This window comes from Oncorhynchus nerka, linkage group LG5 (assembly GCF_034236695.1).
Source record: "Oncorhynchus nerka isolate Pitt River linkage group LG5, Oner_Uvic_2.0, whole genome shotgun sequence".
Taxonomy (NCBI): Eukaryota; Metazoa; Chordata; class Actinopteri; order Salmoniformes; family Salmonidae; genus Oncorhynchus; species Oncorhynchus nerka.
Window position 1 is genome coordinate 10,901,144 of NC_088400.1, and position 12,197 is coordinate 10,913,340.

The window sequence follows — 12,197 nt, forward strand, 5'->3', positions numbered from 1 at the left end:
ACTCAATGCGCATGCGTGTGTCATAAACCTGATGAGCCGCCTCAAATTCTGTATAGTTGTTCTTGAATCCAGCCAGTCCATTGTATTTATTCACTGTGAATGCACAGTAGTCCTAAGCATTTGATTAGCAGTATATCTATTTACACTATTTTCCACAATATTTATGGGATTTATTTTGATAGGTTTATTATTTTGATACCGAGAGCACAATTTAGTTCCCATTCGTAACCACACGGTGGCAGAAAAGCCCAGATTAAGGGGGCCAGTGAAGTCCATCGGCCAAGTAAACGCAGCAAGACCAGGGTGGTTCGTTTATTTGATTTGGGTTACTCCGATGGGAGAAATTTTAATCGGGTGAAAAGTGAATGCATAGTTCTAGAACTGTGCTGCCTCATGAACGTGAGCCAGGTAGGTGCCCAGCTCTGGGCGACTGAGAAGTCGGCTCAAAACAAAAGTGACGAAATTAACTACTCGCCCGAGTGGCGCAGCGGTCTAAGGCACTGCATCTCAGTGGGGTGTCAATGCAAACTCTGGTTTGATCCCGGGGTGTGTCACAGCCGGTCGTGAGCGGGAATACCATAGAGCGGCGCACTATTTGCCCAGCGTTGTTCGGGTTAGGCGGTGAAGGCCGTCATTGTAAAATAAGTCTTAACTAACTTGCCTAGTTAAATAAATGTGATGAGTATGATTCTGTGTTTTCTCATGCAAAGGTGATAAAAAAAAAGCTTTCCAAAATTGCTTATGGAAAATACAATTAAATGTTTCTGGACGATTCTGGCAACATGACAAAGCGGCGCATATTACAGTTCGATTTGATAAGGGCGCTCCTCCCGTTAACGTTGCCCGGATCAGTGTAATAGAACTCCCTCATTGATTGTCGCTCGGGAAAGAAGCTGGGTTGGGTCCACGGAATTTCATACAGAGCCAGTTTTCTGCAACTGCACCACGCATTTCTTTAGCTTTTTCATATTAACATAAGCTTGAGGTACATGCATCGCTTATTTTTAACAAGTAGTTAGCTAGTGCCGATGGTTTGAACCAATTTAAAACAGAGTCGGTAACCTATCGTGCATTCATTTTCGACGAAAGCAAAACGAGTGCGAATGACGAGAACGCATTAGCTAAACTGGTTTTCAATAGGTTTTCAACCTAACTAGCTATCTGAAATATAACCAGACATGGACGACAAGTCATTCACTAAGGAATTGGATGGGTGGATTGAGCAACTCGGCGAATGCAAGCAGCTCTCGGAAAACCAAGTGAAAGCCCTTTGCGAGAAGGTAATTTTAGCCTATTTAATGTGTGTGATCTTGCAAGCCCTTAGCTAAGCTAGTTTGCCGGCTATGTTAGACAGCGAGCATTAGCTAACTGTTAAACAACTGTTTTAATTTGATCATTGGTCCGAGCACGGTAAATTTCTCCACCGACTGTTGTATGCTCAGGCTAGCTACATTATTCTGAAAATGGCGGCGGGGCAGCATATTGCCATTGCATTCACTTTGGAGTTGTCAGACATACATTGGCAGTACCGTAGTTTACTTGCAGGATTTAAGGAGCATTGATTATATTTTTTATGAATGTTTTTGGAAATGTCAGTTTGATATCCTTGCTGTTCTCACATTTCGCTCTGGCTCGTTGCAGTTCAATTCCAAAGTGTGCGGCTTGGGTATCAGCTACTAAAGCTAAGGATCGGACTCTGATTTTTAATTTTCGTCCTAAAATGACATACACAAATCTAACTGACTGTAGCTCAGGACCTTGAAGCAATGATATGCATATTCTTGATACCATTTGAAAGGAAACACTTTGAAGTTTGTGGAAATGTGAAAATAATATAGGAGAATATAACATTAGATCTGGTAAAAGATAATACGAAGAAAAAAAACATGTGTGTTTTGTTCCATCTTTTCAAATGCAAGAGAAAAGCCACAATGTATGTATTCCAGTTCTGGCGAAATTTACATTTTGGCCACTAGATGGGAGCAGTGTATGTGCCTAATTTTATACTGATCCAATGAACCATTGCATTTCTCTTCAAAATGTTGAATCAATTCTGCCCAAATGTGCCATATTGGTTTATTGATACATTTTCAAGTTTGTAACTGTGCACTCTCCTCAAACAATAGCATGGTATTATTTCACTGTAATAGTTACTGTAAATTGGAGAGTGCAATTGAGATTAACAAGAATTTAAGCTTTCTGCCCATGTCGGATATGTCTATGTCCTGGGAAATGTTCACGTTACTTACAACCTCATGCTAATCACATTAGCACAAGTTAGCTCAACTGTCCCGAGGGGGGGGGTCACGAATACGTAGAGGTTAAATACTTAAACAAGAAATAACATCCGAACTCTCGCTCTGTATCCCAGATTTCACCCATCCTCTAACTAAATCTCCTCCTCCTTTCCAGGCCAAAGAGATCCTGACGAAGGAGTCTAATGTGCAGGAGGTGAGATGTCCGGTCACCGTGTGCGGAGATGTCCACGGACAGTTCCATGACTTGGTGGAGCTGTTTAAAATCGGAGGGAAGTCTCCGGACACCAACTACCTCTTCATGGGAGACTATGTGGACAGGGGCTACTACTCTGTCGAGACAGTCAGCCTCCTGGTATCTCTCAAGGTAAACAGCCAGCCAAATGTTTTAGAGCAGGGATGTGCAATTTTAATGAGGGTGCCCCCCCCTCATCTAATTTCATCACGAGGGGCCGCAGTGGCCTTGCCTGACGACTCAAACTGAATTATTTCGCTGCCATAATTAAAATCGCTTGTGGTGAGGTCAAAATGAGAAGTGTTATATAAAACTAAGTAATCAGCGATTGGATCATCTCTAACCAATCAGAGTCGCAAAACCAATGATACATTTTCAAACCTCCACTTTACCCACTTGTGTTCTGGCCCAACCCATCGGTTTCTGGGACCAATGAGAACAGTTAGAATGTTTTGTCCGTTCTAGAAATCGTTGTAGAGGTACTCTGACCCATTGCAGAGGAAAACTCTTATCTGTGGACATAGCGTTTGGGTAGCAAGCAGTGGTTTGCAGGTCTGCATATACCCACATCCATAGCCACACATGCGGTCAGAGCCGGCCCTAGCCTTTCAGAGACCCTAAGTAACATGTTGCGAGCAAAACTTTTCCGCGGCTCCCCTCTTGACAATGGAGAGACATTTCCTGCAATTCTACACTATACGTTTTGAGGAAATGTTGCCGTTTTAAATTAAGTTTGCTGAAATTCTACACATTTTGCCATGGGGTGGAGAGAAGATTTAGCAATTTTATAATTCATTTCATGCAATTCTATTCAGTATGCCATGAGGCAGAGAGAATCATTAGCAGTTTTGCAGCTAACTTCCTGCAAATCTACACATTTTGCCACAGGGTGGACAGAAATGTTTGCCGTTTTCGATATATCGGAGTGATAGTGACCAACAAAATCAATGTTACCCGTGGGTAATTCTACCGTGATTATTGCACGTTTAGATAGCTGGCTAGGCTAACTTACCGATCTAAACATTTTTAGCTGACGTGGGTTAATTGAGTCAGTGACTGCCCTAACTAGAGAGAAACTGCTGATGCACAGCCATATTTTGAAATTGCAGCTTGTATTCTCCCATTTGTAATTCTCAACAATAAGTTGAGACCCCGACTGAGGTCCTAAAAAAATATAGTATTTACATTTAATTGGGGGGGGGTTGATCCGTGGGCTAACAAAATGCCCGTAGGCTGCAAGCTACCCATCCCTGTGTTAGAGTGTACTCTGAAGTAGCTTTGGCCAATTCCTCTCTGATATTGCTTAATTATTTTATTTTGCGCATGGGGAAAAACCAGCAACAAGGTTAAACTCAAACGGGTAGAGGAGGTCAGTAGGTTTACATGGAGGACAGGACAGCCTACTGATATAACACAGGAAAATATTTATTGCTGCTACTGTAAATGTCATTATCAACCTTAAACCATCTCTGGTTGACTCTAAAACAGAATGTGCAGTCACTGTGAATGTAATGTATGTTATGCATTTGTTGTCCCATCCATCCAGAGCGGTGTTAATAATTGTAGTTTTTCAGGTGAGGTACCGTGAGCGAATCACCATCCTCCGAGGGAACCACGAGAGCAGACAGATCACCCAGGTGTACGGCTTCTACGACGAGTGTTTAAGGAAATACGGAAACGCCAACGTCTGGAAGTACTTCACAGACTTATTTGACTACCTGCCCCTCACTGCCCTGGTAGATAACCAGGTGAGATATTAGTGGTTACAGGTGCATTATGCAGAAATAGCTCTGTCATTTCCTGGTTGCTAAAATTATAGTATTTTTTTAGCCTAATTTCAGTTTATTTGACAAAACCAGCAGTCATTGTGTAGAGAATCATTGTACCATCTAAACCACTGTGAAATATATTTTACATAAATATCCTATTTTCAGCTGTTTGATGCTGGTGTACAAAACTAAAGTTTTTTAAACATGTATTTCACCTTTATTCTTATTTAATTTTGATTTACAATGACAGCCAAACCCGGACGACGCTGGGCCAATTGTGCGCCGCCCTATGGGGCTCCCAATCCGGCCGTTCAGTAGTAAAAGACGCTAAAGCGAAACTTAAGAACAGGAAGTGTAGAAATTGAGCACATAGAACAGATCTACCACTTCTTAGACTTGGTTTCAATGAGATCCAGAACTCACGTTTCTATGTGAATTTGGGTCGGGTCGCCCAAGAAGTTATGTTGCGGCTTTAATGTATCACATATTTACTTATTAGTGGAAGTATTACACAAGTGTCTTTGTTTGGGTCCTTGAAGAGTGCTATATAAAACTCCTGTGTTATTAGTATCACTGTTATGAAGGAGAGAGGAGATTCAGCAACACTTGGGAGAACAACAGAATTCAATATTTTTTTAAAGCTTATTTTTTTGCGAAAAGTAGAATCAACGCTTTTTTGACTTTTGACCTTCATCAAAACCATGACGAAGGCCAGAAGCCGAAACGTGTCGGTTCTACTTTTCGCAAAAAATACTTTGTTTAAATAAAAAATAAAACGTAAAAAAAATTTGATTTCTGTTGTCCTCCCACGTGTAGCTGAATCTCCTCCTTCAGTTTGCTCCTCAATTGAAAAGCGAGGTAGTGGCAGTGGACTCTTTCCCACTATACGTTATTACATAACCATACAATTTAGCAGCCATGTACAGTACAGGTCTTAAAAGTAATTGATTTTGACATTTTCAACCCGACACAATGTTCACGTGCGTCTGTTACTGATTTAGTTTTTAACAGTAACAACATTTATTTTGTATTTAATGATTTATTTCACCTTTTATTTAAACAGGTAGGCTAGTTGAGAACGAGTTCTCATTTACAACTGCGACCTGGCCAAGATGTTAGATGGAAATGTAAACCTAAATGATTGCTTTGTTCTACCAATTACACCATGTTTTAGATGGAAATGTCCTGACTTGTTGTCCCTCTGCAGATCTTCTGTCTCCACGGTGGACTGTCCCCCTCTATAGACACACTGGAACACATCAGAGCGTTGGATCGCTTACAGGAAGTTCCTCATGAGGTCAGCTCACTTCCACGTTCCTAGAAACGACGTCCAATCCTCATACTACCATGCTAGTTAGAATACATGTCCAATATGTTCCTAGAAACGATGTCCAATCCTCATACTACCATGCTAGTTAGAATACATGTCCAATATGTTGTGAACATGTCCAATATGTTCCTAGAAACGATGTCCAATCTTCATACTACCATGCTAGTTAGAATACATGTCCAATATGTTGTGAACATGTCCAATATGTTCCTAGAAACGATGTCCAATCTTCATACTACCATGCTAGTTAGAATACATGTCCAATATGTTGTGAACATGTCCATTATGTTCCTAGAAACGATGTCCAATCTTCATACTACCATGCTAGTTAGAATACATGTCCAATATGTTCCTAGAAACGATGTCCAATCCTCATACTACCATGCTAGTTAGAATACATGTCCAATATGTTCCTAGAAACGATGTCCAATCCTCATACTACCATGCTAGTTAGAATACATGTCCAATATGTTGTGAACATGTCCAATATGTTCCTAGAAATGATGTCCAATCCTCATACTACCATGCTAGTTAGAATACATGTCCAATATGTTGTGAACATGTCCAATATGTTGTGAACATGTCCAATATGTTCCTAGAAACGATGTCCAATCTTCATACTACCATGCTAGTTAGAATACATGCCCAATATGTTGTTTCATAGTATTGACTCACTTGACTTAAACCTCTTGGTCCCCATTGGGAGCACAGGGGCATCCACCATGCTCTCCACCTCGCTCACTTCTGTGTGAGGGCTTTTGCCTCTGGCCAGAAGATCCATGTTTTGTTCATGTTGAGTGAAGCGTCTCCAGTTGTTTAGCGTGTCACAGTATGCTAGTGTGGGTATTGATCCACTGGAGTCTGTAAGCCCTGACCATTGTATATCAGAGGGTTAGTCTGTAAACCATCCAACCAGTCACTACTCATCTCAGTTGTAATATGCACACACAAAACGCCTTCGATGACATCACATCGTGCGGTGACGCTCCAAGTGTTGTAGCCTGACCTCGCCAATATGGCCACCTTATTTACATAATGTAGTGTTGTTGAATTTAATAACATGGCCACCGTCTCCCTCCCCCAGGGTCCGATGTGTGACCTGCTGTGGTCAGACCCCGATGACCGTGGCGGCTGGGGCATCTCTCCCCGCGGTGCCGGCTACACCTTTGGACAAGACATCTCGGAGACCTTCAACCATGCTAACGGACTCACCCTGGTCTCCAGAGCTCACCAGCTGGTCATGGAGGTACACTGGCATGTTTCATCCTCTAAGGACTTGATGTACACCAGTTAGCCTGCTGAGGATGGGCCGTGGTCAGAGTCACCAGTTAGCCTGCTGAGGATGGGCCGTGGTCAGAGTCACCAGTTAGCCTGCTGAGGATGGGCCGTGGTCAGAGTCACCAGTTAGCCTGCTGAGGATGGGCCGTGGTCAGAGTCACCAGTTAGCCTGCTGAGGATGGGCCGTGGTCAGAGTCACCAGTTAGCCTGCTGAGGATGGGCCGTGGTCAGAGTCACCAGTTAGCCTGCTGAGGATTGGTCAGAGTCACAGTTACAAACCAGTGTGCTGGTATTCTCCTGCTGAGGATTTTCAGAGTCAGTTAATGCTGAGGAAATGTGACAATGTTAGCCCTGAGGATCGTGGTCAGAGTTCAGTGCTGAGGATGGGTCATTGGTCAGAGTCACCAGTTAGCCTGCTGAGGATCGTGGTCACAGTCACCAGTTAACTGTTTTGACTAGTCACCAGTTAGCCTGCTGAGATGTCTATCAGAGTCACCAGTTTTTTGAGGATACGTGGTCAGAGTCACCAGTTAGCCTGCTGAGGATGGGCCGTGGTCAGAGTCACCAGTTAGCCTGCTGAGGATGGGCCGTGGTCAGAGTTTTACGTTTAACACACAAACCATGTTTACTTTCTCCTGTTTTTCATGAAATGTGTAATGTGTTACCCATTCCCTTCAGTGCAAGTCATTTACTTTGTGTCTTCCACAGCATAACTGTTTTGACTATCCTTGTCCTAAGATGTCTATCCTTTTTTAAATACTGCGAATTATATATATTTATATATATATATAGGTGCTGTTTTTTTTAACCAAAATGTTTACTTTGTCCTGTTTGCATGATGTAATGTGTTAGTTTCGCAAGACTTGCACTTTGTGTCTTGTTCCTAGATTTACTGAGTTTTTGTTTTTGACAGGGTTATAACTGGTGCTGTGATGTACCTCTGGTTTACTGGGTTTGTTTTTGACAGGGTTATAACTGGTGCCGTGATGTACCTCTGGTTTACTGGGTTTGTTTTTGACAGGGTTATAACTGGTGCCGTGATGTACCTCTGGTTTACTGGGTTTGTTTTTGACAGGGTTATAACTTGTGCTGTGATGTACCTCTGGTTTACTGAGTTTGTTTTTGACAGGGTTATAACTGGTGCTGTGATGTACCTCTGGTTTACTGAGTTTGTTTTTGACAGGGTTATAACTGGTGCCGTGATGTACCTCTGGTTTACTGAGTTTGTTTTTGACAGGGTTATAACTGGTGCCGTGATGTACCTCTGGTTTACTGGGTTTGTTTTTGACAGGGTTATAACTGGTGCTGTGATGTACCTCTGGTTTACTGAGTTTGTTTTTGCCAGGGTTATAACTGGTGCCATGACCGTAACGTAGTGACTATCTTCAGTGCACCCAATTACTGCTATCGCTGTGGAAACCAGGCCGCCATCATGGAGTTGGATGACACACTCAAGTACTCCTTGTAAGTATTATCAAAATGTGTTTACTTAAAAAAATTAAAATGTACGAATACACTTCAGAATGAAATCCCAGTTAAAAATGCTTTTACTTGTAGCTTTATTGTAAAACTCCAAACATTAGAAATTGTGATGAGTATATAAAGGACTTAGGAAGCTTCCTTGTCTTGAAATAGAACCAACCCTCTAAGATCTAAAATGGCTCCAAGGCGTCATATCCGATATAAATGTGACTGTCTTTGTTTCCGGTGCAGCCTTCAGTTTGACCCCGCCCCTCGCAGAGGAGAGCCCCATGTGACCCGCCGTACTCCTGACTACTTCCTGTAAAAGATCTCAATGCGTGTAAAGCTGTAGAATCTTCTTAGTCAACGTGAAGGAGAAGGTGGGGAAAAGGGAGCAACCGACCATCGGTATAGAGTTGTGACAAATTCAGCATCCATGGACCAAAAAGTGTGCCATAATTTCACAATGCAAAAAATGTGAGGGGGGGGGGTTTCTGATTCAACTTTAAAGAAGACCACACAGCCTACACCCACCACAGTCCACTTCCTACCCTCTCTCTGCATGTTGTATTTATGTCTCTGAAAAGGATTCTTCATTATAAAGACTACAGTATATATATATATAGTTAAAAGGGTGCCATTTTGGAAGGAGCCAGTCTCACAGTACCTGCTGGTTTTGTCAGGTAAAATATCTGCTTTGAATGAATGCATCTGCTGAGATGAATGCTTAAATGTAACCCTTGTGTTAGGAGCGTAATTAAGATATAGAATGGTTTGCCAGAACTAAACTCGGCATGGCCTCCAACTGGATGTTTGTGGTAAACATGATACGTTGTGACATTGTTTCAAACAGAAATTCAATGGCTTTTTTGTGTGTGTGAATTTAAATCACTGTTTTCAGGGTTGGGTGGAATTTAATTCTTTGTTTGCACTTTTGTATTTAATTTTTTTATCACATGACACTGACAAACTACAGCATTCTGTTTTATATTTCACCCCCAGAAAATAGTGTTTCTGTCACTCACCTGTCACTGTGACTGACATCTATTTCAGTAAGAAATACCTGTACAAAATTATATCCCTTGTTATACACTGAACAAAAATATAAATGCAACATGTAAAGTGCTGGTCCCGTGTTTCATGAGCTGAAATAAAATATCCCAGAAATGTTCCATATGCACAAAAACCTTTTCTCAAAAATGTTGTGCACATTTTGTCCATGGTCAAGATAATCCATCCACCTGACAGGTGTGGCATATTAAACAGCATGATCATTACAGATGCACTTTGTGCTGGGGACGAAAGGCCACAGTTATGTCATAACACAATGCCACAGATGTCTCAAGTTTTGAGAGTGTGCAATTGCCATGATGAATGCAGGAATGTCCACTTCTCTGCCGTAAACTGCCTCAAGAGGCAGTACGTCCAACCGGCCTTGTAACCACGCCAGTCCAGGACCTCCACATCCGGCTTCTTCACCTGCGGGATTGTCAGAGGGAGGGGTGCTGAGTATTTCTGTCTAATAAATCCCTTTTGTGGGGAAAACATCCTGATAGGCTGAGCCTGGCTCCCAAGTGGGTGGACCTATGCCTTCGCAGGCCCAATCATGGCTGCATCCCTGAACAGTTGTGAAATCCATAGATTAGGGCCTAATTAATTATTTCAATTGACTGATTTCCTTATGAACTGTAACTCAGCAAAATCTTTAAAATTGTTGCATGTTGCCTTTATATTTTTGGTTTAGTATAGATACGTCTCTGCTATACAATAAAGATTGAAGTTGCTCCTTTGCTTTGTCCTGTGTGGTTTCTGCATGGCTGAAAATGTGACCTTCGACTCTCAGAAGTTGTCCCTTGATCCCTAGTTTTTTAAAATTTAACTAGGCAGGTCAGTTGAGAACAAATCATCATTTACAATGATGGCCTACTCCGGCCAAACCCAGACGACGCTGGGCCAATTTGTGCGCCGCCCTATTGGACTCACAATCACGGCTGGATGTGATACAGCCTGCATTATGAACCAGGTTCGGCAATGACGCCTCTTGCACTGAGATGCAGTGTCCTAAACCACCATGCCACTTAGGAGTCCCTAGGAATGCAGGGGAAGAGAATACATGTTGTGTATTTGAACAGGACCCAGATTCTGTCATGCAAAATTGTCTGCCCTGTGATGTTCCATAAATGTTGCACTAATTTGTATAATTGTGCTTTCAAGACAACTGGGATCTCGGTTGTCCACACTCCAGTCCAGTTGGTGGTGGTAAAGCATCTTAAAGTTGGTTGCCAACCGCCATATAAAGTCCAATGAAGAATCCTGAAGGAGGAGAGATTACTGGAAACAAACTCAGTTGACCCTTTTATCTGTGTATTAATAAATCAAATGTTTACTGCTTTTTGACCTGTCCTCAAATTAATATAGTTGGTTCAGAGTTCGTTTTGATATTTCAACCTGCATGTCCTGATCGTGTCTGGTGTGGGTGGACACACGTGCGCGAGAGGTCTGGTCAGCATGTAATGTCACTTCTATAGAGTACGAGTCATAATACACATCAAACCTAGCATTCAAACAAGGAAATGGTTCCAATTGTTTTTTCACCATTCATTTTTCCCATAGGGGATTTTAGAATCACCTCAAACAAGGGCTGCGTTAAATGTAGGCTTACCCTGGGGTGATGTTTTGATAACTGTGTAAATCTCTGTAGGACAAGGTGACTTATCAACAAATATCAATATTTTCGCCTGTATTTACCCCTCGACAAATGAAACGCTAATGTGGCTATCATAAAGAACTACAAATACCATGATGATCTGGATGAGACTGGGAATCGAGGCAAAGGCAATCATCTCTGGATTCTAATGTTAGCTAAATTTAGTCATTAATAAATTGGCTACATTTCCTTAAATGGACAATTCTGAACTGTCATGTGTAAAGTTTTATATTGGCACAATACCTGTTAACAAATATGTCAGCTAGAGATGATGTGCAGGGATTTGTAGTCTTGCATGATGTCTACTTTCACGCTAATTAGCATTTTCGAATCTGAGAGTACATACAGCCGAATATACTGATAAAAGTCACCTTGTCCGAGAGAGATTTATACGGTTATCAAAACGGGACGCCAGGATAAGCCAACACAGCCCTTATTTTAAGTGTTTCTAAAATTCCAATTTCCTTGTTTGGCCGCTAGGTTTATGGGTATCGTGACACCTCCACTCTTGAGGCTCTATTACAAATGACTAACCAGCTTGATGCTTTGTTCTACTTCTGAGTGAGAATGAGTCACATGTACTCCCAAAACGGACCACAAGATGGCAGTAATGTCCTTAAATTCTTGAACTGTTTTTTTGTTGCACTACCTTTACACTATAGTCCAATCTCCAGGAGATTGAATGGCTGTAAAGATCGGGTGGATACATTACAATGTGGATAGGTTTATTAGAGGGCATTTTACATATGATTGATAATGTTAGTTCATGTTTCTCTATGGTTCCATTTCATTTGTATTTTGTAAAATCGAAGGCCCAGTGTACAGCAGCCTACAACTGATTTACAACTGCACAATCCATTAGCTATGAGTTAAAAGAGCTGACTATTGAAAACCAGCTTTCCTTCCGCTGCCCTTGAAGTTGAACATTTACCCCCCCCCCCCCCCATTTTCTGAGCCAAAAGTGAAACATTCATGGCAATTTCACTTACAAGCCAAGTTATATAAACTACCATGCACTCTAGCATACCGTATCAGACCGTTATGGGCCGTATAAGGATGCGTTTAGACAGGCAGCCCAACTTTGATATTTTTTTTCTCCAATTTTGACCAATCAAGATCAGCTCTGTGAAAAGAGCTGATGTGAAATGATCTGATGTGATTG

General features: G+C 41.8%; 1 protein-coding gene across 2 annotated transcripts; it reads left to right on the plus strand.

The window, feature by feature from the left end:
• Window positions 1-831: 831 nt before the first annotated feature.
• On the plus strand, window positions 832-10,117 carry LOC115129206 (serine/threonine-protein phosphatase 2A catalytic subunit alpha isoform-like). Of its 2 annotated transcripts, XM_029659313.2 has the most exons (7): window positions 838-1,280; window positions 2,413-2,622; window positions 4,065-4,238; window positions 5,467-5,556; window positions 6,674-6,835; window positions 8,213-8,331; window positions 8,581-10,117. In XM_029659313.2, the coding sequence occupies exons 1-7, from the start codon at window positions 1,179-1,181 to the stop codon at window positions 8,651-8,653; spliced, it is 930 nt and encodes a 309-aa protein (XP_029515173.1). In that variant the 5' UTR covers window positions 838-1,178; the 3' UTR covers window positions 8,654-10,117. The 2 variants fall into 2 exon arrangements, with proteins under 2 accessions (XP_029515174.1, XP_029515173.1); XM_029659314.2 differs by lacking the exons at window positions 8,213-8,331; window positions 8,581-10,117 and adding an exon at window positions 7,781-8,206 and having other exon boundaries at window positions 832-1,280.
• The last annotated feature ends 2,080 nt before the right edge of the window (window positions 10,118-12,197 follow it).

Coding starts and splice junctions, on each gene's coding strand:
- LOC115129206 (XM_029659313.2), top strand. CDS start 1,179: ATGGACGACAAGTCATTCACTAAGGAATTGGATGGGTGGATTGAGCAA. Junction 1,281..2,412: donor TGAAAGCCCTTTGCGAGAAG/GTAATTTTAGCC, acceptor CCTCCTTTCCAG/GCCAAAGAGATCCTGACGAA. Junction 4,239..5,466: donor CTGCCCTGGTAGATAACCAG/GTGAGATATTAG, acceptor GTCCCTCTGCAG/ATCTTCTGTCTCCACGGTGG.